This window comes from Rhinopithecus roxellana, chromosome 8 (genome assembly GCF_007565055.1).
Source record: "Rhinopithecus roxellana isolate Shanxi Qingling chromosome 8, ASM756505v1, whole genome shotgun sequence".
Taxonomy (NCBI): Eukaryota; Metazoa; Chordata; class Mammalia; order Primates; family Cercopithecidae; genus Rhinopithecus; species Rhinopithecus roxellana.
Window position 1 is genome coordinate 41,354,783 of NC_044556.1, and position 25,370 is coordinate 41,380,152.

A 25,370-nucleotide genomic window follows, 5' to 3' on the forward strand; every position below is an offset into this window, starting at 1 on the left:
TCTCTTCTCTTCTTTCTCTTCTTTTCTTTCCTTTCTTTCCTTCCTTTCCTTTCCTTTTTTTTTTCTTTCTTTTCTTCCCTCCTTCCTTTTTTGATGCAGTCACCTCTTTTAATCAGGTTGAGAAAGTCACCACACCAGCCATCAGGCACATCAGTGCTGAGGTAGTGCCCATGGGGCCCCCGCCCCCTCCAAAGCCGAAACAGACCAGAGATAGTACTTTCATGGAGAAGTTACATGCAGTAGATGAGGAGCTGGCTTCCAGTCCAGTCTGCATGGATTCTTTCCAGGTAAATATTAAAACTGCAATTCACTGAGAAAGTCAAATGGAGTAATCTAGTTGTTGCTCAGGCTGGGAAGGGAGAGGAAAAGATAACTACAACTTTATATAAGTAAGAGTTAGTCTTTGATACTTTATATTTGGCTAGTGCTATTTTCTGCTAAGTGACAATGGCAATTTGGGTTTTTTTTTTTTTTTTTTTTTTTTGAGACAGGGTATCACCCTGTCACCCAGGCTTGAGTGCAGTGGTGTGATCTTGGCCCACTGCAACCTCCACCTCCCAGACTCAAGTGATCTTCCCACCTCAGCCTCCCGAGTAGGTGGGACAAGTATATGCCACCACACCCGACTAATTTTTTAGTTTTTTGTAGAGATGAGATCTCCCTATATTTTTGCCCAGGCTGGTATCGAACCCCTGGGCTCAAGTGATCCTCCCACCTTCCTCTCAAAGTGCTGGGATTACTGGTGTGAACCATCGTGCCTGACTGAGAATGGCAGTTTCTAAGGAAGAAATGAACTATGTAGCAGAGAGCATTTAAAATGCTCACAGCAAAAAGCTTCACCCAAATTCCCCCAAATTAACCTTTTACCACAATTGCTTGATGGTTCTCTTCCTCTTTCTCTCTGTATACACATACTGTTTTCTGAATCATTTTAGAGTGTGGTGCAGGCATGATGCCATTTTACCTCTCTACATGCTTTTGTGTATATTTTCTTCTTTTTTTTTTGAGATGGAGTCTCGCTCTGTCGCCCAGGCTGGAGCGCAGTCTCGATCTCGGTTCACTGCAAGCTCCGCCTCCCGGGTTCACGCCATTCTCCTGACTCAGCCTCCGGAGTAGCTGGGACCACAGGCGCCCACAACCACACGCGGCTAATTTTTTGTATTTTTAGTAGAGACGGGGTTTCACCGTGATAGCCAGGATGGTCTCCATCTCCTGACCTCGTGATCTGCCCGCCTCTGCCTCCCAAAGTGCTGGGATTACAGGCATGAGCCACTGTGCCCGGCCTTAGCCAGTAAATTTTAATGTTCCAAGTTTCCCCTATCATTCTTGCAGGTCAATGAAAAAATGTCTGTCCTAAAATTTTAAAGTGTAATATAATAATTTAAAAATAAATCCTAAAATTAAAAAATATAATTAAGGCTGGGCTCAGTGGCTCACACCTCTAATCCCAGCACTTTGGGAGGCTGAGGCAGATGGATCACCTGAGGTCAGAAGTTTGAGACCAGCCTGGTCAACATGGTGAAACCCCGTCTCCACAAATACAAATATTAGCTGGGTGTGGTGGCAAGCACCTGTAATCCCAGCTACTCGGGAGGCTGAGGCACAAAAATTGCTTGAACCCGGGAAGCGAAGGTTGCAGTGAGCTGAGATGGCACCACTGCACTCCAGCCTGAGTGACAGAGCAAGACTCCATTTCATATATATACGTTTATATTTATAATTATATATATATGTAATGTATATAATTAAAAATAGAATATTGAATGGAATAATCAGTCATTTAATCACCATGCTTTTGAGTGAATAAATCGTAGTAGGGGCAGTAATAGTTTTTTTTTTTTTTTTTTTTGAGACGGAGTCTCGCTCTGTCACCCAGGCTGGAGTGCTGTGGCCGGATCTCAGCTCACTGCAAGCTCCGCCTCCCGGGTTCACGCCATTCTCCTGCCTCAGCCTCCCGGATAACTGGGACTACAGGCGCCGCCACCTCGCCCAGCTAGTTTTTTGTAGTTTTTAGTAGAGACGGGGTTTCACCGTGTTAGCCAGGATGGTCTCGATCTCCTGACCTCGTGATCCGCCTGTCTCGGCCTCCCAAAGTGCTGGGATTACAGGCTTGAGCCACCGTGCCCGGCCAGTAATAGTTTTTTTTTTTTTTTTTTTTTTTTTTTTGAGATGGAGTCTCGCTCGTCTTCCAGGCTGGAGTGCAGTGGCTGGATCTCAGCTCACTGCCAGCTCTGCCTCCCGGGTTTACGCCATTCTCCTGCCTCAGCCTCCCGAGTAGCTGGGATTACAGGCACCCGCCACCTCGCCTGGCCAGTTTTTTGTATTTTTTTAGTAGAGACGGGGTTTCACCGTGTTCGCCAGGATGGTCTCGATCTCCTGACCTCGTGATCCGCCCGTCTCGGCCTCCCAAAGTGCTGGGATTACAGGCTTGAGGCACCGCGCCTGGCCAATAGTTTTTTATCTAACCATTTATTTAGCAAACACATACTGAATGGTTGAAGTTGAGAAATAACAGTGTAGAAGACAGAAAAAGTTGTTCTTCATGGAACTTACAGTCTATTGAGGAGAGATAGACTATAAGCATAGAAACAAGTAAATTCGGATAGTGGTTAAGTGCTATGAACTAAATTAAAATGAGGAAATACGAAACTTCCTATCAGAGAACTTTAGATAAGCTGATCAAAAAAGACCTCCTTGGCTGTAATTCCTTCACTTTGGGAGGCCTAGGCTACAAGATTGCTTGAGGCTAGGAGTTTGAGACCAGGCTGGGCCATATAGTGAGACTCCGACTCTCCAAAAATTCAGAAAAATTATCTAGGTGTGGTGGCGCATGCCTGTATTCTTAGCTGCTTGGTGGCTGAGGCGGGAGGATTGATTAAGCCTGGGAGTTTGAGACTACAGTGAGCCATGACTGTACCCCTATACTCCAGCATGGGCAATAGTATGAGAACTTACTTTAAAAAAATAAAAAAAACAGGTTCGGGTTTGGTGGCTCATGTCCGTAATCCCAACACTTTAGTAGGCCAAGGAGAGCGGATCACATGAACCCAGGAAGTCAAGACAGTGAGACCTTGTCCCTACAAAAAATACAAAACTTGGCTGGGCATACCGGCACGCACCTTTAGCCTCAGCTACTTGGGATGCTGAGCCTAGGAGGTCGAGGCTGTAGTGAGCTGTGATCACGCTATGGCACTCTATCCTGGGCGACAGAGCAAGACTGTCAAAAAACAAAACAAAACAAAAAGTCCTCTTTGAGGAGATGGCATTTAAGCTGAGATCCGAATGAGAGGAAGCCAGGCAAGTAAAAGATCTCGGGAGGAAAAGTGCTCCATATGGAAGAAACAGCACATTCTAAGTCGCTAAGATAGAGACAACCTTGGCATGGTTAAGGAGCAGAAACTACATGAAGGGTGGGATTGTGAAAAAGAGAGGTAGAAATGAGGTCAGAGAGCAAAGCAAGAGCTAGATCATGAAGGTCTTAGGAAACCATGATTAGGAGTGTAGATTGTATTTTAAACATTAGAATAGATGCCCAGTGTGGTGGCTCATGCTTATAATCCCAGCACTTTGGGAGGCCGAGGCGGGTGGATCACCTGAGGTCAGGATTTCGAGACCAGCCTGGCCAACATGGTAAACCCCGTCTCTAACAAAAAATACAAAAAAATTACCGGGTGTGGTGGCACACACCTGTAATCCCAGTTACTTAGGAGGCTGAGGCAGGGTAATTGCTTGAACCTGGCAAGTGGAGGTTGCAGTGAGCTGAGATCACGCCACTGCACTCCAGCCTAGGAAAGAGTGAGACTCCATAAAAAAAAAATTAGGAAAGATTTTTGTGATATTTTCGGATTAATGTTAAAAATTCCTTTTGGTTAATGTGTGGGAAATGGACTAGAGTAAAGCAAGAGGGTAAACAAACCCATTAGGAGGTTGATGCAGTGTAGTCTAGGAAGAGTTTCCCAAATTGATCTACAGATTCAATGCAGTCCCTATCCAAATCCCAGCTATGATTTTTGTAGAAATTAACAACCTAATCCTAAAATTCATGTGAAATTGCACAGGCCCAAAATAGCCAAAACAGTCTTGAAAAAGTACAAAGATGGAGGTCTCTCACTTTCTCCCCCATCTGTACAAAAAATGAAAAAAATTAGCTGAACATGGATCCAGTGTCTCACACCTGTAATCCCAACACTTTGGGAGGCTGAGCAGGTAGATCACCTGGGGCCAGGAGTTCAAGACAAGCCTGGCCAACATGGTGAAACCCCATTTCTACTAAAAATACAAAAATCAGCCAGGTGTGGTGGCACATGCCTGTAGTCCCAGCTATTCGGGAGGCTAAGGCAGGAGAATCGCCCGAACCTGGGAGATGGAGGTTGCAGTGATCCAAGATCGTACCACTGTACTCCAGAAGGGGCGACAGAGCACGACTCCATCTAAAAAAAAAAAAAAAAAAAAAATTAGCCGAGCATGGTAGTGCATGCCTGTAGTCCCAGCTACTTGGGAGACTGAGGCAGGAGAATTGCTTGAGCCCAGGAGTTCGAAGCTGCAGTCAGCTGTGATTGTGCCAGTGCTCTAGCTTGGATAACAGATCGAGACCCTATCTCTTAAGAAAAAAAAAAAAAAAAAAACGCCAGGCACGGTGGCTCATAACTGTAATCCGAACACTTTGGGAGGCTGAGGCGGGCAGATCACCTGAGGTCAGGAGTTCGAGACCAGCTTGCTCAACATGGTGACACCCCATCTCTACTCAAAATACAAAAATTAGTTGGATATGGTGGCCATCTCCTGTAATCCCAACTACTTGGGAGGCTGAGGCAGGAGAATTGCTTGAACCCAAGAGGCAGAGGTTGCAGTGAGCCGAGATGACACCATTACATTCCAGCCCGGGCAACAAAGCAAGACTCCATCTCAAAAAAAAAAAAGTATTGATAGATACTACAACAGGGTGGGATTTGAATGCATTATGCTAACTGAAAGCGGCCAGAGACAGGCCACACATTGTATGATTCCATCTAAGTGAAACGTCCAGCATAAACAAATCCATAGAGACAGAAAATAGATTAATGCTTAACGGGGCTGGGAGGAGGGGGAAAGGGAAGCAATTACTAATGGATGGGGTTTCTTTTGGGGGTAATGAAATGTTCTGAAATTAGATAAGGGTGATGGTTGTATAACTCTGTGAATATATGAAAATCCATTCAATTATACACTTTAAAAGGGTGAAATTTATGGTATGTGAATTATATCTCAATAAAGCTGTTACAAATTTTCATAAAATGTTGGTTTCAAACTGATGTCATTTATTTTATTTTATTTCTTTTTTATGTCGTGTTTCTTAAAGTTTCTCAAGCAATAATAAATCCAAATTGTTTAGAGGAAGGATCCTGTTACTTAAGCTAAGATGAGAAGAAAAGGAGTGATGATGAGGTTTGGAAACATCACTCACTCAGTGACTTGTTTTTCTTTCTCTATTGTCCAGCCCATGGATGACAGTCTCATTGCATTTCGAACGCGTTCTAAGATGCCTCTGAAAGATGTTCCCCTGGGCCAACTAGAGGCAGAGCTCCAAGCTCCAGACATCACTCCAGATATGTATGACCCCAATACAGCAGATGATGAGGACTGGAAGATGTGGCTAGGGGGACTTATGAATGATGATGTGGGGAATGAAGGTAAGTTTTGGTTTGTGATTTATTATATATAGTGTCCATTATCTGTTGTAAAATTTTTATTATTTGGAAGGGTATAGAATGGAATGGTTTGGGTTAATTGATTTAATTTACATTTAACTGATAATTTATCTTAAATCAGTAGTTAATTTTTCTTTTTCTTTCTTTTTTTTTTCATGAGATAGGGTCTCACTCTGTCACCCAGGCTGAGTGCAATGTTGCAGTCACGGTTCATTGCAGCCTTGACCTCCTGGGCCCAAGCAATCCTCTGCTTTATCCCACTGAGTAGCTGGGACTACAGGCACATGCCACTGTGCCTGACTAATTTTTTTTTTTGTAGAAACGAGGTCTCACTATGTTGCCCAGGCTGTTCCCAAACTCCTGACCTCAAGCAATCCTCCTACCTTGGCCTCCTGAATGCCAGAATTATAGGCATGAGCCACCGTGCCTGGGCCAGTTCTTAACATTTCTTTCTTTTTTTTTTTTTTTTTTTTTCTGGGTAAGGAATCTTTTGAATCCTAAGATTGTTGAATGCTGAGATTTGAATCCCTTGAAACATACATGCACACATAGTTTTGTTGCTGTCTTTTGTTTTTGAGACACCATCCCAAAACAGCGTGTTGCCCAGGGTGGATCACAGTGGTGTGACCATAGCTCAATGTAGCCTTAAACTCCTGGACTCAAGAGATCCTCCTCAGGTCTCAGCCTCCCAAGTAGCTGAGATTACAGGCATGCAGCACCTCGCCTGGCTAATTTGTTTTTTTTTTTTTTTGAGATGGAGTGTCGGTCTGTCGCCCAGGCTGGAGTGCAGTGGCCGGATCTCAGCTCACTGCAAGCTCCGCCTCCCGGGTTTACGCCATTCTCCTGCCTCAGCCTCCCAAGTAGCTGGGACTACAGACGCCCGCCAACTCGCCCAGCTAGTTTTTTGTATTTTTTAGTAGAGACAGGGTTTCGCCGTGTTAGCTAGGTTGGTCTCGATCTCCTGACCTCGCGATCCACCCGTCTCGGCCTCCCAAAGTGCTGAGATTACAGGCTTGAGCCACCGCGCCCGGCCTCGCCTGGCTAATTTTTAAAAAAATTTCTGGGCCCGGCACGTTGGCTCACGCCTGTAATCCCAGCACTTTGGGAGGCTGAGGCGGGCGGATCACGAGGTCAGCAGATCAAGACCATCCTGGCTAACATGGTGAAACCCCGTATCTACTAAAAATACAAAAAAATTAGCCGGGCGTGGTGGTGGGCACCTATAGTCCCAGGTACTCTGGAGGTTGAGGCAGGAGAATGGCGTGAACCCGGAAGGTGGAGCTTGCAGTGAGCTGAGATCGTGCCACTGCACTCCATCCAGGGCGACGAGCAAGATTGCGTCTCAAAAAAAAAAAAAAAAAAAATTTCTGTAGAGAAATGTTGCTCACGCTGGTCTTAAACTCTTGCCTCAAGAGATCCTCCCACCTCGGCCTCCCAAAGAGCTAGGATTACAGGCATGAGCCACTGTGCCTGGCCCGTTCAAAATTTTATATATGATTTCATTAGGGTTCAATGATTTACCAAAAGAACATCGTGTTAGTTAAGGGTCTGCATGATGAAGTGAAAGAATCCTAACTCTATCTTGCTGGGGTGAAATGAAACCAGACTTTGGAAGTGTAGTAAATCAGCAGTGGAACTGAGGCATTGTTAGGATCTCCCTCCTCTCTATTTTACTTCCTTTTGTCACTCAGCTCCCTTCTCACATTTATTTTTCTACAAGGTTAGAACTCTGTTCATAAGCACTCCATGATTACTTTTTGCTTTGTCTACACTTCAGGACTCTCCCCTACAAGCTTCACTTATAAAATCCAGGGGAACAAGTCAGATCGGCTTGGTTTGATCTCATGCCCAGTCTCTTGGTGTTGCATGGGATTAATAGGGAGACTGTTCAGCATGGAGTCTGGTGATTGATAGCACCTCATAGAACAGTGTGGTTGAAATATGTGGTAACCCTAAAGAAGTAATGGTATTATCAGAAATGGGGAAGGAATAGTGATCAGGTAAAAGTTTGGATGGAAACAGACTAAGTAGTCCAGGTGTGGTGGCTCACGCCTATAATCCCAGCACTTTGGGAGGCCAAGGTGAGTGGATCACAAGGTCAAGAGACTGAGACCATCCTGGCCAACATGGTGAAACCCCGTCTCTACTAAAAATACAAAAATTAGCTGGGTGTGGTGGTGCATGCCTGTAGTCCCAGCTACTCAGGAGGCTGAGGCAGGAGCATCACTTGAACCTGGTAGGCGGAGGTTGAAGTGAGCCGAGATAACACTACCACACTCCAGCCTAGCAACAGAGTGAGACTCCATCTCAAAAAAAAAAAAGAAAGAAAAAAAAAAAGAAATAGACTGAGTAAATGGTTGTGTAGGTAATGCTAGGAGTAAGTCAGGATAAGTGAATGAAAGAAGATAACAAGTCTTTGAATGTACCTTATGATACTATTAATCATTAGATTGTCTATCATTTGGCAAATGTTTGTGTACTTTCTTTATACAAGGCATTGTGCTAGAATCTGTGAGGGATAAAGGAGCATAATCATTTGGTCATGGAATAAAAGCTGTATGAATGACAGGGTGCCTGGCCCATTGTTAGGTTCACAATACATTGTATTTGTTTGTATGTGTGTGCGTGTGAGACTGGGTCTCACTCTGTCACACAGGCTGGTGTGCAGTGGTGAGATCTCAGCTCACTGCAGCCTTGACCTCCTCGGCGCAAGCAATTCTCTCACCTCAGCTTCCTGAATAGCTGGGAATACAGGCTTGTGCCATCATGCCCGGCCAATTTTTGTATTTTTTGTAGAGTTGGGGTTTTGCCATGTTGCCCAGGCTGATCTCAAACTCCTGCGCTCAAGCGATCCTCCTACCTCTGCCTCCCAAAGTGCTGAGATTACAGGAGTGAGCCACTGCACTCAGCCAATACATTGTAAATGAATGAAGCTGTTGAATAAACTCAGATACACCATCAAAGTGGCGTAAATGCTGTTGTAAGGTTTTAGAAGAGGACGAGGTAACTTTTGTTTAGGATGATCAGAGACAGCTACATGAAAGAGCTGGTAATTGGAATGGACCTTGGAAAGATTTTTGAAAACAGTGACAGGGAGGAGAGGAGGCGTCTGAGTAGAAGTGACGTGATATACTGTATATGCTGGGTTCTGTAGGATATATTTTTTCCAGAGTTTTCTCTTTTTTCACTGTTAAAACTGTAAGAATAATATGTTTGGTATAAAGAAATCAACTATTACAAAAATAAAACAATTGAAGCCTTCCCCCCAAGAAAAATGTATGTATCTACATACGTGAAATTTTTAATATGATTTTTTTGGGGTTTGTGTGTCTCTTAGAGTTTATTTATTGACACTTCATTTTCCTACCAGTCCTTTGCAAGGCGTTTGACACCAAGGTTCAAGTTTCATTTCCCAGAGGCACCACTGATAATAGTTTGATATGCATCTGTGAGAGTTTCAGTGTGTAGTTACTTTTTAGTTTTCCACATTCATGTGGGGATAAGAATAATTAAATTTTAGTTCTAAATTTAAATTTAGAACTTTTCTCAAACATTTAGAAAAGATAGTCCAGTCGTGGTGGCTCATGCCTGTAATCCCAGTACTACGGGAAGCCAAGGTACAAGGATTGCTTGAGGCCAGGAAGTCGAGACCAGCCTGGGAAACACAGTGTGACCTCATTTCTACTTTTTTTTTTCCTTTCTTCACATGGGCATGGTGGCGGATGTCTGTAGTCCCAGCTACTTGGTAGGCTGAGGCAGGAGAATTGCTCAAACCTGGGAGGCAGAGTTTGCAGCGAGCAAAGATCGTGCCACTGCACTCCAGTCTGGGTGACAGAGCGAGACTCCGTGTCAAAAAAAAAAAAAAAAAGAAAGAAAAGAAAAAAGACTATTAAAAGACAGAAAAACATTTGAAAATTTGAAATCTGGGCGGGGTGCAGTGGCTCACGCTGTAATCTCAGCATTTTGGGAGGCCGAGGCATTCAGATCGCTTGAACCCAGGAGTTCAGGAACAGCCTGGGCAACATAGCAAAATCCTGTGTCTACTGAAAATAACAAAAATTAGTTGGGCATGGTGGCATGTGCCTGTAATCCCAGCTACTTGGGAGGCTGAGGTGTGACAATCGCCTGAGCCTGGGCAGTCAAGGCTGCAGTGAGCCATGATCATGCCACTGCACGCCGGCCTGGGTGACGGAGTGAGACCCTGTCTCAAATAAAAGGAAAAAGAAAATTTGAAATCTGAAATGCTCCAGTGGCTATTTCCCTTGAGAGTCATGTTTGCACACACACAGTTTCAGATTTTGGAGTTTTGGATTTAGAATGCTCAACCTGTACTATTTTATACTAAGAAATTATAATTATATAGTCATTCTCTAATTGTTGGGAATTTGGGCCATTCCTTTTTTCACTGTCAGCTTCATTGTACAAGTAGCTTTTACAGAAAGTATTATTTTCATGGAATATGCTACACAAAATTAGCTGGGCGTGGTGGCATTTGCCTGTGGTCCCAGCTACTCAGGAGGCTGAGGTGGGAGGATCACTTGCACCTGGGAGGGGGAGGTTGCAGTGAGCTGCACTTCAGCCTGGGCGACAGAGTGAGACCCTGTCTCAAAAAAAAAAAAGAAGAAATGTGCTTTATTGGAACAGATTCTTAGAAGTTTGAGAACAAAGTTGGGAATAAGCATCTGAAACACTTTTTTCTCTAGATGAAGCAGATGATGATGATGATCCAGAATATAATTTCCTGGAAGACCTTGATGAACCAGACACAGAGGATTTCCGGACTGACCGGGCAGTGAGAATCACCAGTGAGTCTGTGTTTATTATAAGTCCTGCTCTTGACTGCTTTGCAGCTGCCTTTGTTTACTTTGTAGATTTTTAGGGGTGAAGTTTGCAGCTTATCCATGTTAAGACATCTAAGTTTCCTTTACCCATTTATTTATCTGATTCTTTAATTTAGGTATATATTCAGAAAGCCCATCAGTTGTTCATTCGTATATCCCACAGTCATGTATTGAGTCTTTACTGTTTGGCAGGGATTGTGCAAGATGAATAAGACATGGCATCTGTGCTTTAGGAGTTCAGCCTCGTAGGGTGATAGAAACAGAAAAAGTTACAATACAAAGTGATAAATGCTGTAACAGGTTTTACATAAGGTATAATAATGATCTAAAAGAGGGTGTCATCTCCTAGTGTGTGATATGGACTAGGATAGGAGAACTTAGGAAAGAATTTGCAGAATGAAATGGTTTTTTATCTTAGTTTTGAAGAAGGAATAGAAATTTGGTGAATAGGGACAGAGAGGAATATTGCAAATAGAAGAGCATCTGCAAACCACAGAATTGTAAAACATCAAAAAAGTATGTTTGGAAAATAGTAAGTACTTTGGTGGTGTTATATGAGTGAAAAGGTAGAGAAGTGGTAGATAAAATTAGGTAGTGTTTACATCATGGAGAATCATTAAGCTCTCAAAACGAAGTTTAAGGGCGGGCATAGTGTCTCACGCCTGTAATCCCAGCACTTTGGGAGGTGGAGGCAGGTGGATCACTTGAGGTCAGGAGTTCAAGACCAGCCTGGCCAACATGGCGAAACCCTGTCTCTACTAAAAATACAAGAATTAGCCAGGCATGATAGTAGGTGCCTGTAATTCCAGATACTCGGGAGGCTGAGGCTGAAAAATTGCTTGAACCCAGGCTGGAGAGTTTGCAGTGAGCCGAGATCATGCCAGTGCACTCCAGCCTGGACAACAGAGCGAGTCTCCGCCTGAAAACAAAACAAAACAAAAATGAGCTTTAAGCAGTAAATCAGTAGGAACTGATTCGGATTTTAGAAAGATCACTTTGATTTAATACCAGTTTCATGTATTTATTTGTTAGGTAAAGTGAACAAGACTGGAGGTATGGAAAACAATTATGATAACTTGGCTTGAATGATTTGTATATTGAGCTAGGCATGGTAGCTTACACCTGTAATCCTAGCACTTCGGGAGGCTGGGGCAGGAAGATTGCTTGAGCTCAGGAGTTTGAGACCGGCATAGGCAACATAGAGAAACTTTGTCTCTATTAAAAATTTAAGAAGTTAGCCAAATGTATTGGCACATACCTGTAGTCCCAGCTACTCAGGAGGCTGAGGCAGGAGGATTGCTTCAGCCCAGGAGGTCAAGGATTCAGCAAACTATGATGGTGCCACTGCACTCCAGCCTTGGTGGCACAGGGAGACCCTGACTCAAAAAAAAAAATTATGTAATTGGCTAGTGTGTCAAACATAGAAAACATATATTTCATCCTGAAGAAATTCTACCTATGGGGAGAAAGAAAAATAGAAAATATATTTCATAAGCCATTGATTTTTATCGCATGTATGCATGATCCTGTACTGGAATAATATACATGACATGGAGAAGGTAAGTTGCTGGCTCTTGACCAGATTAACGTCTGTCTTGGATGTTTATAAAGCAGAGAGCTTTATAGAAACTTGAAACATTCCTATGTTTTGCATAGGAAAAAAAAAAAACTTAAGAAATATCTTTTAATATGGTACAGTTGGGGATAAATTGCTTTTTTTTAATAGCAAAAGACTAGGAGGCAGAGAGCTTTATAAACATCCAAGATATACCTAATTAATGCAGTTCTTTGTGTAAAGAGAATTATGTGTAAATACAATCCTTTAGAACTTACATTTTATTTTATTGCTTTATTGTGCTTTTCACCTTGATTTTAAGATTAGAATACCATTTCCTTTGTGAAGATCTTTCATTTATTTTGATATATTATGACAAGGATAGTGGAAGCATTGAAAGGAAAGCACCAAGAATTAGAGAAAATATAGAATGAAAAGGTTTGAGGATTTAGACTTTGAGAAAACTGAAAGGAGAATCTAGGAAAGTACAAGAATAACCTAGAAAATTTAGTGTCGTAGAAACCAAAGGAAGAGTCTTTTGGCTAGGGCACAGTGGCTCGTGTCTATAATGCCAGCACTTGGGAGGCCGAGGCAGAAGGATCACATGAGTCCAGGAGTTCAAGACCAGCCTGGGTAAGATAGTGAGACATTGTCTCTATAAAAAAATTTAAAAAATAAAATAAAAATTAGTCAGTTGTGGTGGTGCACGCCCGTAGTCCCAGCTACTTGGGAAGCTGAGGTGGGAGGATCACTTGAACCCAGGAGGTGGAGACTGTAGTGAGCAGAGATCATGACACTGTACTCCAACCTGGGTCAGAGCAAGACCTATTTCAAAAAAAAGAGTCTTTCTGGCCAGGCGCGGTGGCTCAAGCCTGTAATCCCAGCACTTTGGGAGGCCGAGACGGGTGGATCACGAGGTCAGGAGATCGAGACCATCCTGGCTAACACAGTGAAACCCCGTCTCTACTAAAAAAAATACAAAAAACTAGCCGGGCGAGGTGGCGGCGCCTGTAGTCCCAGCTACTTGGGAGGCTGAGGCAGGAGAATGGCATAAACCCGGGAGGCGGAGCTTGCAGTGAGCTGAGATCCGGCCACTGCACTCCAGCTTGGGCGACAGAGCGAGACTCCGTCTCAAAAAAAAAAAAAAAAAAAAAAAAGTCTTTCAAGAAGGACAGAATGGTCAGCAGTGTCATATGCAAGTAAAGAAACATCTGCTTAAAGCACAAAAGCAGATCTTTTTATTTATTTATTATTTATTTACTTATTTATTTGAGACAGAGTCTCGCTCTCTCTCCCAGTCTGGAGTGCAGTGGCATGATCTCGGCTCACTGCAAGCGCTGCCTCCCGGGTTCACGCCATTCTCCTGCCTCAGCCTCTTGAGTAGCTGGGACTACAGGCGCCTGCTGCCTTGCCTGGCTAATTTTTGTATTTTTAGTAGAGATGGGGTTTCACTGTGTTAGCCAGGATGGTCTCAATCTCCTGACCTCATGATATGCCCTCCTTGGCCTCTCAAAGTGCTGGAATTATAGGCTTGAGCCACCGCACCCGGCTGTAAAATCAGATCTTAAGTTCAGCTATCGTTCTGGAATGTATTTGCCTTCCCTTTTTGATTGTTATTTTCTTCAGTTTACATATAATTTCTCAGGGAGATCCTCCTTCATTAGGATTGATCTTGCTTTGCATTCCCGTACCACTCTTTTTGTCCTTTTATATACTGTCCTTTTATATACTTTTATATCCTTTTTTGTCCTTTTATATATGTCATAATTGCTTATTTAGTATCTGTCTTCTCCCCTAGACTGTGAGCTTCTCAAGAGCTTTGTGTTATTTACTGCTGTAAAGCTGGTGGCAATATTTGCCAGTCAAATAGAGATGGGTAAATGAAGGGCAGTCTTTCTAGTCATACAGTTCTGTGATGATAGTGAAAGCTGGAGTAGAATTTTTAATTTTTTTTTCTGCCTCTTGTCCTCTTGTGTCTCATTGTCATGTTTGATTATAATCCCTTTAAAATGACTTATCCTTATATGGATAACTAAAATTAAAAAATTAAAAAGCATAAAATCACAGAGTTTGAAAAGCTCCATGTGGTCACATGTTTTCCGCCCACTTGAGAATTTGTTTACACTTCCTCTGAGGTGGCCTTTTTAGTCTCTGTTTGTATACTTTCAGTGACAGGGAGCTCAACAATTCTGCAGATAGTGTATTGTAAACTTGAACACCTCCTCAATTAATATTTTCTTATTGAACCCAAATCTGAATGCAAATTCAGATACTTTCCTTATTGAACCCAAATTTGAATGCAAAGCAAGAAGATCAATCCTCTTATATTCCTCCTATTTGTCTTGTATTTTTTTATTTTCTTTTGAGATGGAGTTTTGCTGTTGTCGCCCAGGCTGGAGTGCAGTGGTGTGATCTCAGCTCACTGCAAACTCCGACTCCTGGGTTCAAGTGTTTCTCCTGCCTCAGCCTCCCAAGTAGCTGGGATTATAGGCACCCGCCACCGCGCCCAGCTAATTTTTGTGTTTTTAGTAGAGATGGGGGTTTCACCAGGTTGGCCAGGCTGGTCTTGAACTCCTGACCTTGGGTGATTCACCTGCCTTGGCTTCCCAAAGTTCTGGGATTACAGTCATGAGCCACTGCGCCCGGCCTCCTATTTGTCTTTTGCTGTTAAAAAAAAAAGCAATTTATCCCCAACTGTACCATGTTAAAAGACGTTTCTTAAGTTTTTTTTTTTTTTTTCACTATGCAAAACATAGGAAAGTTTCAAGTTTCTTCTGCGAGATTTCTTCTTCTCCAAAGCCTTAGTGTCCAAACCTCTTACCACACGTTACTCTTCTCTGGATTCTAGCATTTATTTTCTTTAAACTTTTCCCCTGTTACATCTTATTATGAAATTTAAAAATATATATAGAGAAGTTGAAAATTATACAGCTAACATTCATGTTCTCACCACCTACTTTTTTTTTTTTTTTTTTTGAGACAAAGTCTCACCCTTGTTCCCCAGGCTAGAGTGCAATGGTGTGATCTCGGCTCACTGCAACCTCCACCTCCCAGGTTCAAGTGGTTCTCCTGCCCCAGCCTCCTGAGTAGCTGGGATTACAAGCCCCTGCCACCATGCCCGGCTAATTTTTGTGTTTTTAGTAGAGAAGGAGTTTCACCATGTTGGTTGGCCAGGCTTGTCTCGAACTCCTGACCTCAGGTGATCTGCCTGCCTCGGCCTCCAAAAGTGCTGGGATTATGGGCGTGAGCCACCATGCCCAGCCTCACCTCCTACTTTCTATAGTTTTTTTCTTTTTTTTGAGATGGAGTCTCGCTCTATCTCCAGGCTGGAGTGCTGTGGCGCCATCTTGGCTCACTGCAACCTCTGACTCCCTGGTTCAAGCGAATCTCCTGCCTCAGCCTCCCGAGTAGCTGGGATTATAGTCACGCGCCACCATGCCCAGCTAATTTTTGTATTTTTAGTGGAGATGGGGTTTCAGCATGTTGGCCAGGATGGTCTCCATATCCTGACCTCATGATCCACCCACCTCGGCCTCCCAAAGTGCTGGGATTACAGGCGTGAGCCACCATGCTTGGCCAAATTTTCGATAGGTTTGATATAAACTGTGGGCCTTTCATATGTGCAGGTTTCACATCTACAGATTCAACCAACCTTGAAAATATTCTGAAAAAAAAAAAAAAAATGCAACAGCAGAAAATAATACTGGCTGGTCATAGTGGCTAACATCTATAATCCCAGCACTTTGGGAGGCTGAGGCAGGAGGATCGCTTGAGCACAGGAGTTTGAGATCAGCCTGGGCAACACACTGAGACCCCATCTCTACAAAAAGTTTAAAAATTATCTGGGTGCAGTGGTGTGTGCTTGTAGTCCCAGCTACTCGGGAGACAGGAGGATCCCTTGAGCCCACAAGTTCAAGGTTGCAGTGAGCTGTGATTATACCACTGCCACTGCACTCCAGCCTGGGTGACAGAGTGAGAGCTTGTCTCAAATAAATAAGTAAAAAATAGTAGGGTATAACAACTATTTACGTAGCATTTACATTGTATTTGGTGATAAGTAATCTAGAGATAAGGTATACAGGAGGATGTGTGTAGATTATGTGCAAATACTACACCATTTTTGTAAAAGGGACTTGAGTATCCTCAGATTTTGGTATCCATGGGCTCCTGGAACCAATCTCCACATATACTGACGGATGACTTTATTTGCCTTATCATGCAGCTGTCCATCTCCCTGTTCGTCTGTGGATGCATCTTAGTTTTCAAATGCATTTCAGAGTAAATTATACTTCACTTTTTTTTTTTTTTTTTTTTTTAAATTCAGACGAGGTCTATGTTGCATGGGTTGGTCTTGAACTCTTGCAGTCAAGTGATCCTCCCAGCTCAACCTCCTGACCAGGTGAGATTACAAGCGTGCACAATGGCACAGTGGCACCTGACTATATGTCATTTTTTTTTTTTTTTGGAGACAGAGTCTCACTCTGGAGTGCAGTGGTGCGATCTCGGCTCACTGCAACCTCTGCCTCCCGGGTTCAAGAAATTCTCCTGCCTCAGCCTCCAGAGTAGCTGGGATTACAGGCGCACACCACCGTGTCTGTCTAATTTTTGTATTTTTAGTAGAGACGGGGTTTCACCATCTTGGCCAGGCTGGTCTTGAACTCCTGACCTTGTGATCCGCCCACCTCTGCCTCCCAAAGTGGTGGGATTACAGGCATGAGCCTATACTTCACTTTTAACCACTTCAGCACGCATATAATGAACTAGAGCTCGATATTTGTTTATGATTTCTTTTTATAGGTGATTTTACACACAGTGTATCACACACATCTTAAGTGTACCATTTAATGAATTTTGACATGTGTGTACCTGTGTGACCCAAATCCCTATCAGGATATGGAATCCTCACCCCAGAAAGTTTCATGCCCCTTCCAAGTCAATCCCTACACCATCCCCTCAGAGGCAACCACTGTTTTGATTTTTTTTCTTAATCACAGGTTAATTTGCCAGTTTTAGAACCTCACATAAATGGAATCATATAGGATGTGCTTTGTGTGTATGGCTTCTTTCACTCAGCATAATATTTTTGAGATTCATTTCTGTTGCATGTGTTATTAGTTTGTTCCCTTTTATTGTTGACTATAATTTCATTGTGTAAATATACTACAGATTATCTATTTTTGTGTTGATCACCTGGGCTGTTTTTAATTTTGGGTAATGATGAATAAAGCTGCTCTGAACTATTTTGTGCAAGTCTTTGTGGAAACGCTTCATTTCTGTCTCTCATTTGTCCCCACTTATGAATTAGAAAAGGCATATTTCATTTCTCTTGGGTCAGCTACATAGGAGATAAATCACTGGATCACGGGATAGGTATGTTTAGTTTTATGAGAAATTGCCAGACCATTTTCCAAAGTGGCTTTCCATTTTACGTTCTCATTAGAATTCCATTTGCTCTACATCCTCAGCAACATTTGGATTTTATTTTTTTTTGTTGGCTGGGCATGGTGGCGCAGGCCTGTAATCCTGGCACTTTGGGACACTGAGGCAGGCAGATCACTTGAGGTCAGGAGTTCAAGACCAGCCTGGGCAACATGGTGAAACACTGTCGCTACTAAAACTACAAAAAATTAGCCAGGCGTGGTGAATGAGAATTGCTTGAAGCCCAAAGGTGGAGGTTGCAGTGAGCTGAGATCGCACCACTGCACTCCAGCCTGGGCAACAGAGTGAGACTCAGTCTCAAAAAAAAAAAAAATTTTTTTTTTAAATTAAATTACTTAATTGATATTGTTTTTGTTTTTGTTTTTTTTTTCGTGTTTGAGACAGAGTCTCACTCTGTCTCCCAAGCTGGAGTGCAGTGGTATGATAAACAGTCAGTGTAGCCTCTGCCTCCTGGGTTTAAGCGATTCTTGTGCCTCAGCCTCCCAAGTAGCCGGGATTACAGGAATGTGCAACCATGCCCGACTAATTTATTTATTTATTTATTTATTTATTTATTTATTTATTTATTTATTTATTTATGTGCAACCATGCCCGACTTATTTATTTATTTATTTATTTATTTATTTATTTATTTATTTTTGAGATGGAGTCTCGCCCTGTTGCCCAGGCTGGAGTGCATTGGTGCTTATTGGCTCAGTGCAACCTCCACCTCCTGGGTTCAAGTGAGTCTCCTGCCTCAGCTTCCCAAGTAGCTGGGATTCCAGATGTGTGCCACCACGCCTGGCTAATTGTTGTATTTTTAGTAGAGACGGGGTTTCACCATGTTGGTCAGACTGGTATCGAACTCCTAACCTCAGGTGATCTGCCTGCCTCGGCCTCCTAAAGTGCTGGAATTAGAGGCGTGAGCCACCACCCCTGGCCTGGATCTTAATTTTTTTAATGTCCTCCTAAGAAAGGCCTTTATAAAATTGTTCACAGTCTTGCAGATATAGTGTTAGACTCTGTTCTAGTTCAGTGATATGTTTGCCTTGTTGGTTATGAGCTCTGTTTTGGAGCAGCTGTGTCTTATTGAACTTGATGTCAACCAAAACTTTTTTTTTTACCTCAGATTCTTGTACCAACCAAAACTTTCAGGTCTTTTTCACATTATTTTTAAGGCACGTCACCTTTTCACGTAGTTAATAAACTGATCTTTAAAACTCTTAACTGTAGGACTGGGCACCATGGCTCACACCTGTAATCCCAACACTTAGGGAGGCCAAGGTGGGAGGATCACTGGAACTAAGGAGTTTGAGACCAGCCTGGGCAACATAGCAAGATGCTGTCTCTAGTTAAAAAAAAAAAAAAAAAAAAAAAAAATTCTTAAACATAGAACTTTAAATTTATCCCTATATGTTCCATCCAGGTGATTTGAGAAAATATAATTTTGAATTTTCTATCAGTTGGATTGGCAGTCCCTTTCAGCTTTACATCATCTACAGATTTGCTAAGTATGTTCTCTGGGTCTTTTAAGTCACTGATGGAGTTCTTGAATAGTTCAGATCCAAAGACAGCGTCCTATAAAACCCTGTTGGAAACTTGTCTTTCTCTCTGTCTCTTTTTTTTTAGACAGTATCTTGCTCTGTCGCCTAGGCTGGAATGCAGGGGCATGATCTCAGCACACTGCAGCCTCTGCCTCCTGGACTCGAGATTCTCTCACCTCAGCCTCTTGAGTAGCTGGGACTGCAGGTGTGCACCACCAAGTCCAGCTAAATTTTTTTGTAGAGATATGGTTTCAACATTTTACCCAGGCTAGGAGACTCGTCTCTTGTTTCCATTCAGTACTGTGTGGATTTGGATAGGCCATCTAATTATAAAATCATCTAGCTCACATTTTTTCCTGTCTTCTTCCTTTCAGAATTTAAGCTTCATGCAAATAGAACTCTGTCTCTCTTTCTCTCATTCTCTCATATATCCCAAACATCTAAAAAGCATAGTGCTCAATAAATGTTTTTTGTTGTTGTTGTTTTTGTTTTTTTTTTTTTTTTAGACAGGGTCTTGCTCTATCGCCCAAGCTGGAGTGCAGTGGTGCAATCTCGGCTCACTGCAAGCTCCACCTCCTGGGTTCAAGCCATTCTCCTGCCTCAGCCTCCCAAGTAGCTGGGACTATAGGCACCCACCACCATGGCCGGCTAATTTTTTGTATTTTTAGTAGAGAGCCTCCCAAAGTGGTGGGATTACAGGCGTGAGCCACCGCACCCGGCCTCGATAAATGTTTTTGAATAAATGAAGGAAGGATAGCCAGTCATGGTGGTTCACACCTGTAATGCCACCATTTTGGGAGGCCGAGTTGGGCTGATCGCTTGAGCTCAGGAGTTTGAGACCAGCCTGGCGAAACCTTATCTCTACAAAATATACAAAAATTAGCCGGGTGTGGCGGCATGCGTCTGTAGTCCCAGCTACTTGGGGAGCTGAGGTGGGAGGATCGATTGGACCAGGGAGGGGATGTGGAGGTTGCAGTGAGCCGAGATCGCGCCACTGAGCTCCAGCCTGAGTGACATCGTGAGACCCATCTCAAAAAAAAAAGAAGGATAGATATGAAGAATTTGTCATTCCTTGTTGAAAACATTATACATTGTCTTCATGGAATTCCTCCTTATTGTAAAATCTAATTTATACCAACAACATACTGTTTGGCTTTCTTGCAGAAAAGGAAGTAAATGAGCTGATGGAAGAGCTGTTTGAAACTGTGAGTAATGATCCTCAAGTGAGAACATGGGATTGTAAGTCAGTTCTCCAGCAAGATGTGTCATTTGGTCTCTGTGATGCTCCTTCTAGGATAGGGGTCTAACTGAACCAATTCTACTTTTAGTCTACCTGGGAAAGAACATAATGACAGGGAATTTTTCTAACTGCTAGACTCTTGATTATATACATGTATGTTGTTCTTATTAACATTTTCCTTGAAACTTCTTTTTTTTTTGAGGGGGGTTTCACTCTGTCACCGAAGCTAAAGTGCAGTGGTGAAATTACGGCTCACAGCAGCCTTGACCTTCTAGGCTTAAGCAGTCCTCTGTCTAAGCCTCCTGAGTAGCTGGGACATACCAACACACCCAGCTAATTATTTTATTTGTAGAGACAGGGTCTTACCACATTGCCCAGGCTGTTATGGAACTTCTGGGCTCAAGCAGTTTTCCTGCCTTGGACCTCCCAAAGTGCTGGAATTATAGGTATGAGCCAGCACGCCTGGCCCCTGGAAAATTTTTGATGACTTCCCCTACTGTCATTTGGTGTGTCCTTAAAGATTGTCAACTAGTTTTAAACTACTTTGTGCACAAATAATTACCTTTTTCATAAATTTGTCTCAAAAGGTATTTCTCTTTAAGATATTGATCATTTTGAGGCTGGGTGTGGTGGCTCATGCCTATAATCCCAGCACTTTGGGAGGCCACAGCAGGTGGATCATCTGAGGTCAGGAGTTTGAGACCAGCCTGGCCAACATGATGAAGCCCTGTCTCTACTAAAAGTACAAAAATTAGGCATGGTGGCAGGCACCTGCAGTCACGGTTACTGCAGAGGCTGAGGCAGGAAAATCACTTGAATCTGGGAGGCAGAGGTTGCAGTAAGCCCAGATTGTGCCACTGCACTCCAGCCTGGGCGATAGAGCAAGACTGCAAGACTCCGTCTCAAAAAAAAAAAAAAAAAAAAGAGAGATTGATAATTTTGAGTTATCCATGCTCTGTCCTTACTGTTATGAGTTGACTGGTTGAACGACTTCTTTCTTGGCATAATAGCCATCCTAAGTGTGGGTTTGTGGGAGTCCTGAAGTGAGAAGGTTCTGACATTGGCTCTTTCTGGGTGCCAGCGTTATTAAAGTCTTGTAATCTGTAGTTTTCACTCTTCCTTCCCAATACTGGAGCAACATTTGAGACCTATTCCCCAGGAAAACCCTCCCTTTGCCCACAGTTCCAAGATGAGATGGGATTCTCCAACATGGAAGATGATGGCCCAGAAGAGGAGGAGCGTGTCGCTGAGCCTCGACCTAACTTTAACACTCCTCAAGCTCTACGGTAGGCTAGTTGAAAGACCTTGAGATTTGGAATAGAGGAAAAGTTTATTTCTGAAAAGGTTTTCAGAAGTTGCAGTTAACAATTTTTCATACCCAACCAGCTTCTGTTACTGAGGTAAGGATGCAGAGCCCTGTCAGGAGTTAGGTGTCAAGTGAAGTCTCCTTGGTATGGGGCAGTGCAGCTATAGGCCCAGCTGTATCTGTTTGGGAAGGGAGAAAAAACAGTAGCTGGCATCCATATCCACTTCTCCAGGTGAGTGGTGCTGGAGAGGTATGTAGGAATTTATGTGGCCAGACACACAAACTACCCCATATTGTAATATCGAGTCTGTCCCTTTCGTTCTTTTTATGTGCCATTAATATCTGCTAAATGTGACTGAAACTTTGTTAGTCACCTAGGCATTAGTGGAGCAAACCCTGAAGCACCTGCAGTAAGGAGTCTGAAACGTATGTGCTGACCTTTTTGCCTGAAGTTGGCACTTGTGTTACAGCATCCAGAAAGTAGAGGCTTTAATTTTTTCCTCATTTTCTAGTGGATTTGCATCTGCACTTTATTCTATTGTTATCCATTGCGAGTAGCAGCATATAGTCATTAGATGGATGGCTAGAGATCAGGATGCATTTTGTGCCGTAAGTGGAACTAAGCAAAGAGAATAGACCCTCTTAATTAGTCATGTGTCCTAACAGCATTACTACCCAAGTAGAAAGCTTGGGATCTATCTGAAAGCTAGACCTTTAGGGATTTTCCAGTTTAGTGAAAAAAGATAAGATATGCCAACCAATGTGTAAAAACTAGAAATACCAGTAATTCTCCATTACAACAAATATAACAATACAACTACATCAAAAACCTCAAGATTGCTAAGTCAGTATTTGACCCATTATTTTAAGTTACAGCTCATAGAACAAAATTCCATTCTGCTATGAATGGAACCATTCATCATGGGAACATATAATGGGATTTGATCTATAAACATGTTTTGGTTCCGCTGATCAACTCTTTGTAACTTCCTAAAATTTGGGAAGTATAGGCCGGGTGCAGTGGCTCACGCCTGTAATCCCAGCACTTTGGGAGGCTGAGGCGGGGGGATCACCTCAGGTCAGGAGTCGAGACCAGTCTGGCCAACATGGTGAAACCACATCTCTACTAAAAATACAAAAATTAGTCAGGCATGGTGGCGGGTGTCTGTAATCCCAGCTACTCGGGAGGCTGAGGCAGGAGAATCGCTTGAACCTGGAAAGCGGAGGTTGCAGTGAGCCAAGATGACAGCCTGCGTGTCAGAGAGAGACTCTGTCTCAAAAAAATAAAATAAATAAAATTTGTAAAGTATAGAAATAATTTAAAACTCCTGTTAGAATTCAGTTACCTTCTGGTATTCAGTAGAATAGTCATATATCATCTCATGGTGATACATTCTGTGAAATGTTATCATTAAACGATTTCATCATTGTGTAAATGTAGAAAGCACTTGGATAAACCTTGATGGTTTAGCCTACAGCATACCTAGGCTATACGGTATAACGTATTGCTCCCAGGCCACAAACCTGTATAGCATGTTATTCTGCTGAATACTGTAGGCAGTTGTAACACAGTGGTAAATACGTATGTATGTAAACATAGAAAAGATACAATAATCTTATGGAGCTACCTCTGAATATGTGGTTCATTGTTGACTGAAACATTATCTGGCACGTGACTGTACTTGGGCAGTTGCTGCTTTTCTTTCGGTTGCAAATGCAAACCTGTTATAATCTTTGACTCAATAAAGCATCCTGGATTCTGTAAGTCCATAGATAGTAAAAACATCTTAAAACACAATAAAGAAGAGAGAGAAAAAAAAGAACAAAACAAAAACCCTGGGAAAGTGAGTTATCTGTGCCTCCCTTATCAGTTATCCAAGTAATATTTATTAAAACCAGGTGCAAGACCACGTGTGGTGACTCACACCTGTAATCCCAGCACTTTGGGAGGCTGAGGTGGGCAAATCACCTGAGGTCAGGAGTTCCAGACCAGCCTGGTCAACATGGTAAAACCCCATCTCTACTAAAAATACAAAAATTAGCTGGGTGTGGTGGCACGTGCCTGTAATCCCAGCTACTTGGGAGGCTGAGGCAGGAGAAATGCTTGAACCTGGGAGGCAGAGGTTGCACTGAGCCGAGATTGTGCCACTGCACTCCAGCCTGGGCGACAGAGTGAAACTGCCTCTCAAAAAATAATAATAGGCCGGATGTGGTGGCTCACACCAGTAATTCCAGCACTTTGGGAGGCCAGGGCGGTCAAATCACGAGGTCAGGAGTTTGAGACCAGCCTGACCAACATGGTGAAACCCCGTCTCTACTAAAAATATAAAAATTAGCCAGGCATGGTAGTGCACTCCTGTAATCCCAGCTACTCAGGAGGCTGAGGCAGGAGAATCGCTTGAACCCAGGAGGCAGAATTTGCAATGAGCCAACATCACGCCACTGCACTCCGTCCTGGGAGACAGAAAGAGACTCCGTCTCAAAAAAGAAAGAAAGGAAAAAAAAAAAAAATTATAGGTCGGGCGCAGTGGCTCGCGCCTGTAATCCCAGCACTTTGGGATGTCGAAGCGGGCATATCACCTGAGGTCAGCAGTTTGAGACCAGCCTGGCCAACATGGCAAAACCCTGTCTCTACTAAAAATGCAAAAAAAAAGGCCGGGCGCGGTGGCTCAAGCCTGTAATCCCAGCACTTTGGGAGGCCGAGACGGGCGGATCACGAGGTCAGGAGATCGAGACCATCCTGGCTAACACGGTGAAACCCCGTCTCTACTAAAAAATACAAAAAACTAGCCGGACGAGGTGGCAGGTGCCTGTAGTCCCAGCTACTCGGGAGGCTGAGGCAGGAGAATGGCGTGAATCCAGGGGGCGGAGCTTGCAGTGAGCTGAGATCCGGCTACTGCACTCTCAGCCCGGGCGACAGAGCGAGACTCCGTCTCAAAAAAAAAAAAAAAAAAAAAAAAAAAAAAAAAAAAAAATTAGTCGGAGGTGTTGGCAGGTGCCTGTAATCCCCGCTACTTGGGAGGCCGAGGCAGGAGAATCGCTTGAACCTGGGAGGCAGGGGTTGCAGTGAGGCAAGACCGCTCCATTGCACTCCAGCCTAGGCAACAGGAACGAAACTCCATCTCAAAAAAAAAATAATAATAACAATAATAATAATAATAATAATAAATACAACTACGTGCAGGCTATGTTTCTATTACCTACTTTTTTATGCTTCTGGGCTTCTGTTCCTTTAGTGGTAGTAGTGCAGGTGATCAGGTTTTCAGTTCTCGGAAGATTGTATAAGACAGTCCCACAGGCTTTAGGTTTTTACCCTGCACTGCCCAAACCCACAGTAAATACTATAAAAGCATAATTTTTATCCCCAATAGATAAATGATAACTTTTTTTTTTTTTTTTTTGAGACGGAGTCTGACTGTGTCGCCCAGGCTGGAGTGCAGTGGCGCGATCTCAGCTCACTGCAAGCTCCGCCTCCTGGGTTCATGCCATTCTCCCGCCTCAGCCTCCGAGTAGCTGGGACTACAGGCGCCCGCCACCACGCCCGGCTAATTTTTTGTATTTTTAGTAGAGACGGGGTTTCACCATGTTAGCCAAGATGGTCTCAATCTCCTGACCTTGTGATCCGCCCGCCTCGGCCTCCCAAAGTGCTGGGATTACAGGCTTGAGCCACCGCGCCCGGCCAAATGATAACTTTTTAAAATTAACTATTGAAAACACTTATTTATCTATTGCTGTAATATTGGAGATTACTTGAAATATGATAACCTGCTTGTTGTAGC

At 43.1% G+C, this 25,370-nt stretch overlaps 1 protein-coding gene across 5 annotated transcripts in view; it reads left to right on the forward strand.

Moving 5' to 3' along the window:
• Positions 1 to 25,370, forward strand: part of GON4L (gon-4 like) — a 100,179-nt gene that overhangs the window by 42,280 nt on the left and 32,529 nt on the right. For all 5 annotated transcript variants that reach the window (XM_030937134.1, XM_030937133.1, XM_030937135.1 and 2 more), the window contains exons 10-14: positions 117 to 287; positions 5,477 to 5,669; positions 10,391 to 10,492; positions 20,210 to 20,250; positions 21,468 to 21,571. In XM_030937134.1, coding sequence (XP_030792994.1) covers positions 117 to 287; positions 5,477 to 5,669; positions 10,391 to 10,492; positions 20,210 to 20,250; positions 21,468 to 21,571 — 611 coding nt within the window. The remainder of the gene's footprint in view (positions 1 to 116; positions 288 to 5,476; positions 5,670 to 10,390; positions 10,493 to 20,209; positions 20,251 to 21,467; positions 21,572 to 25,370) is intronic.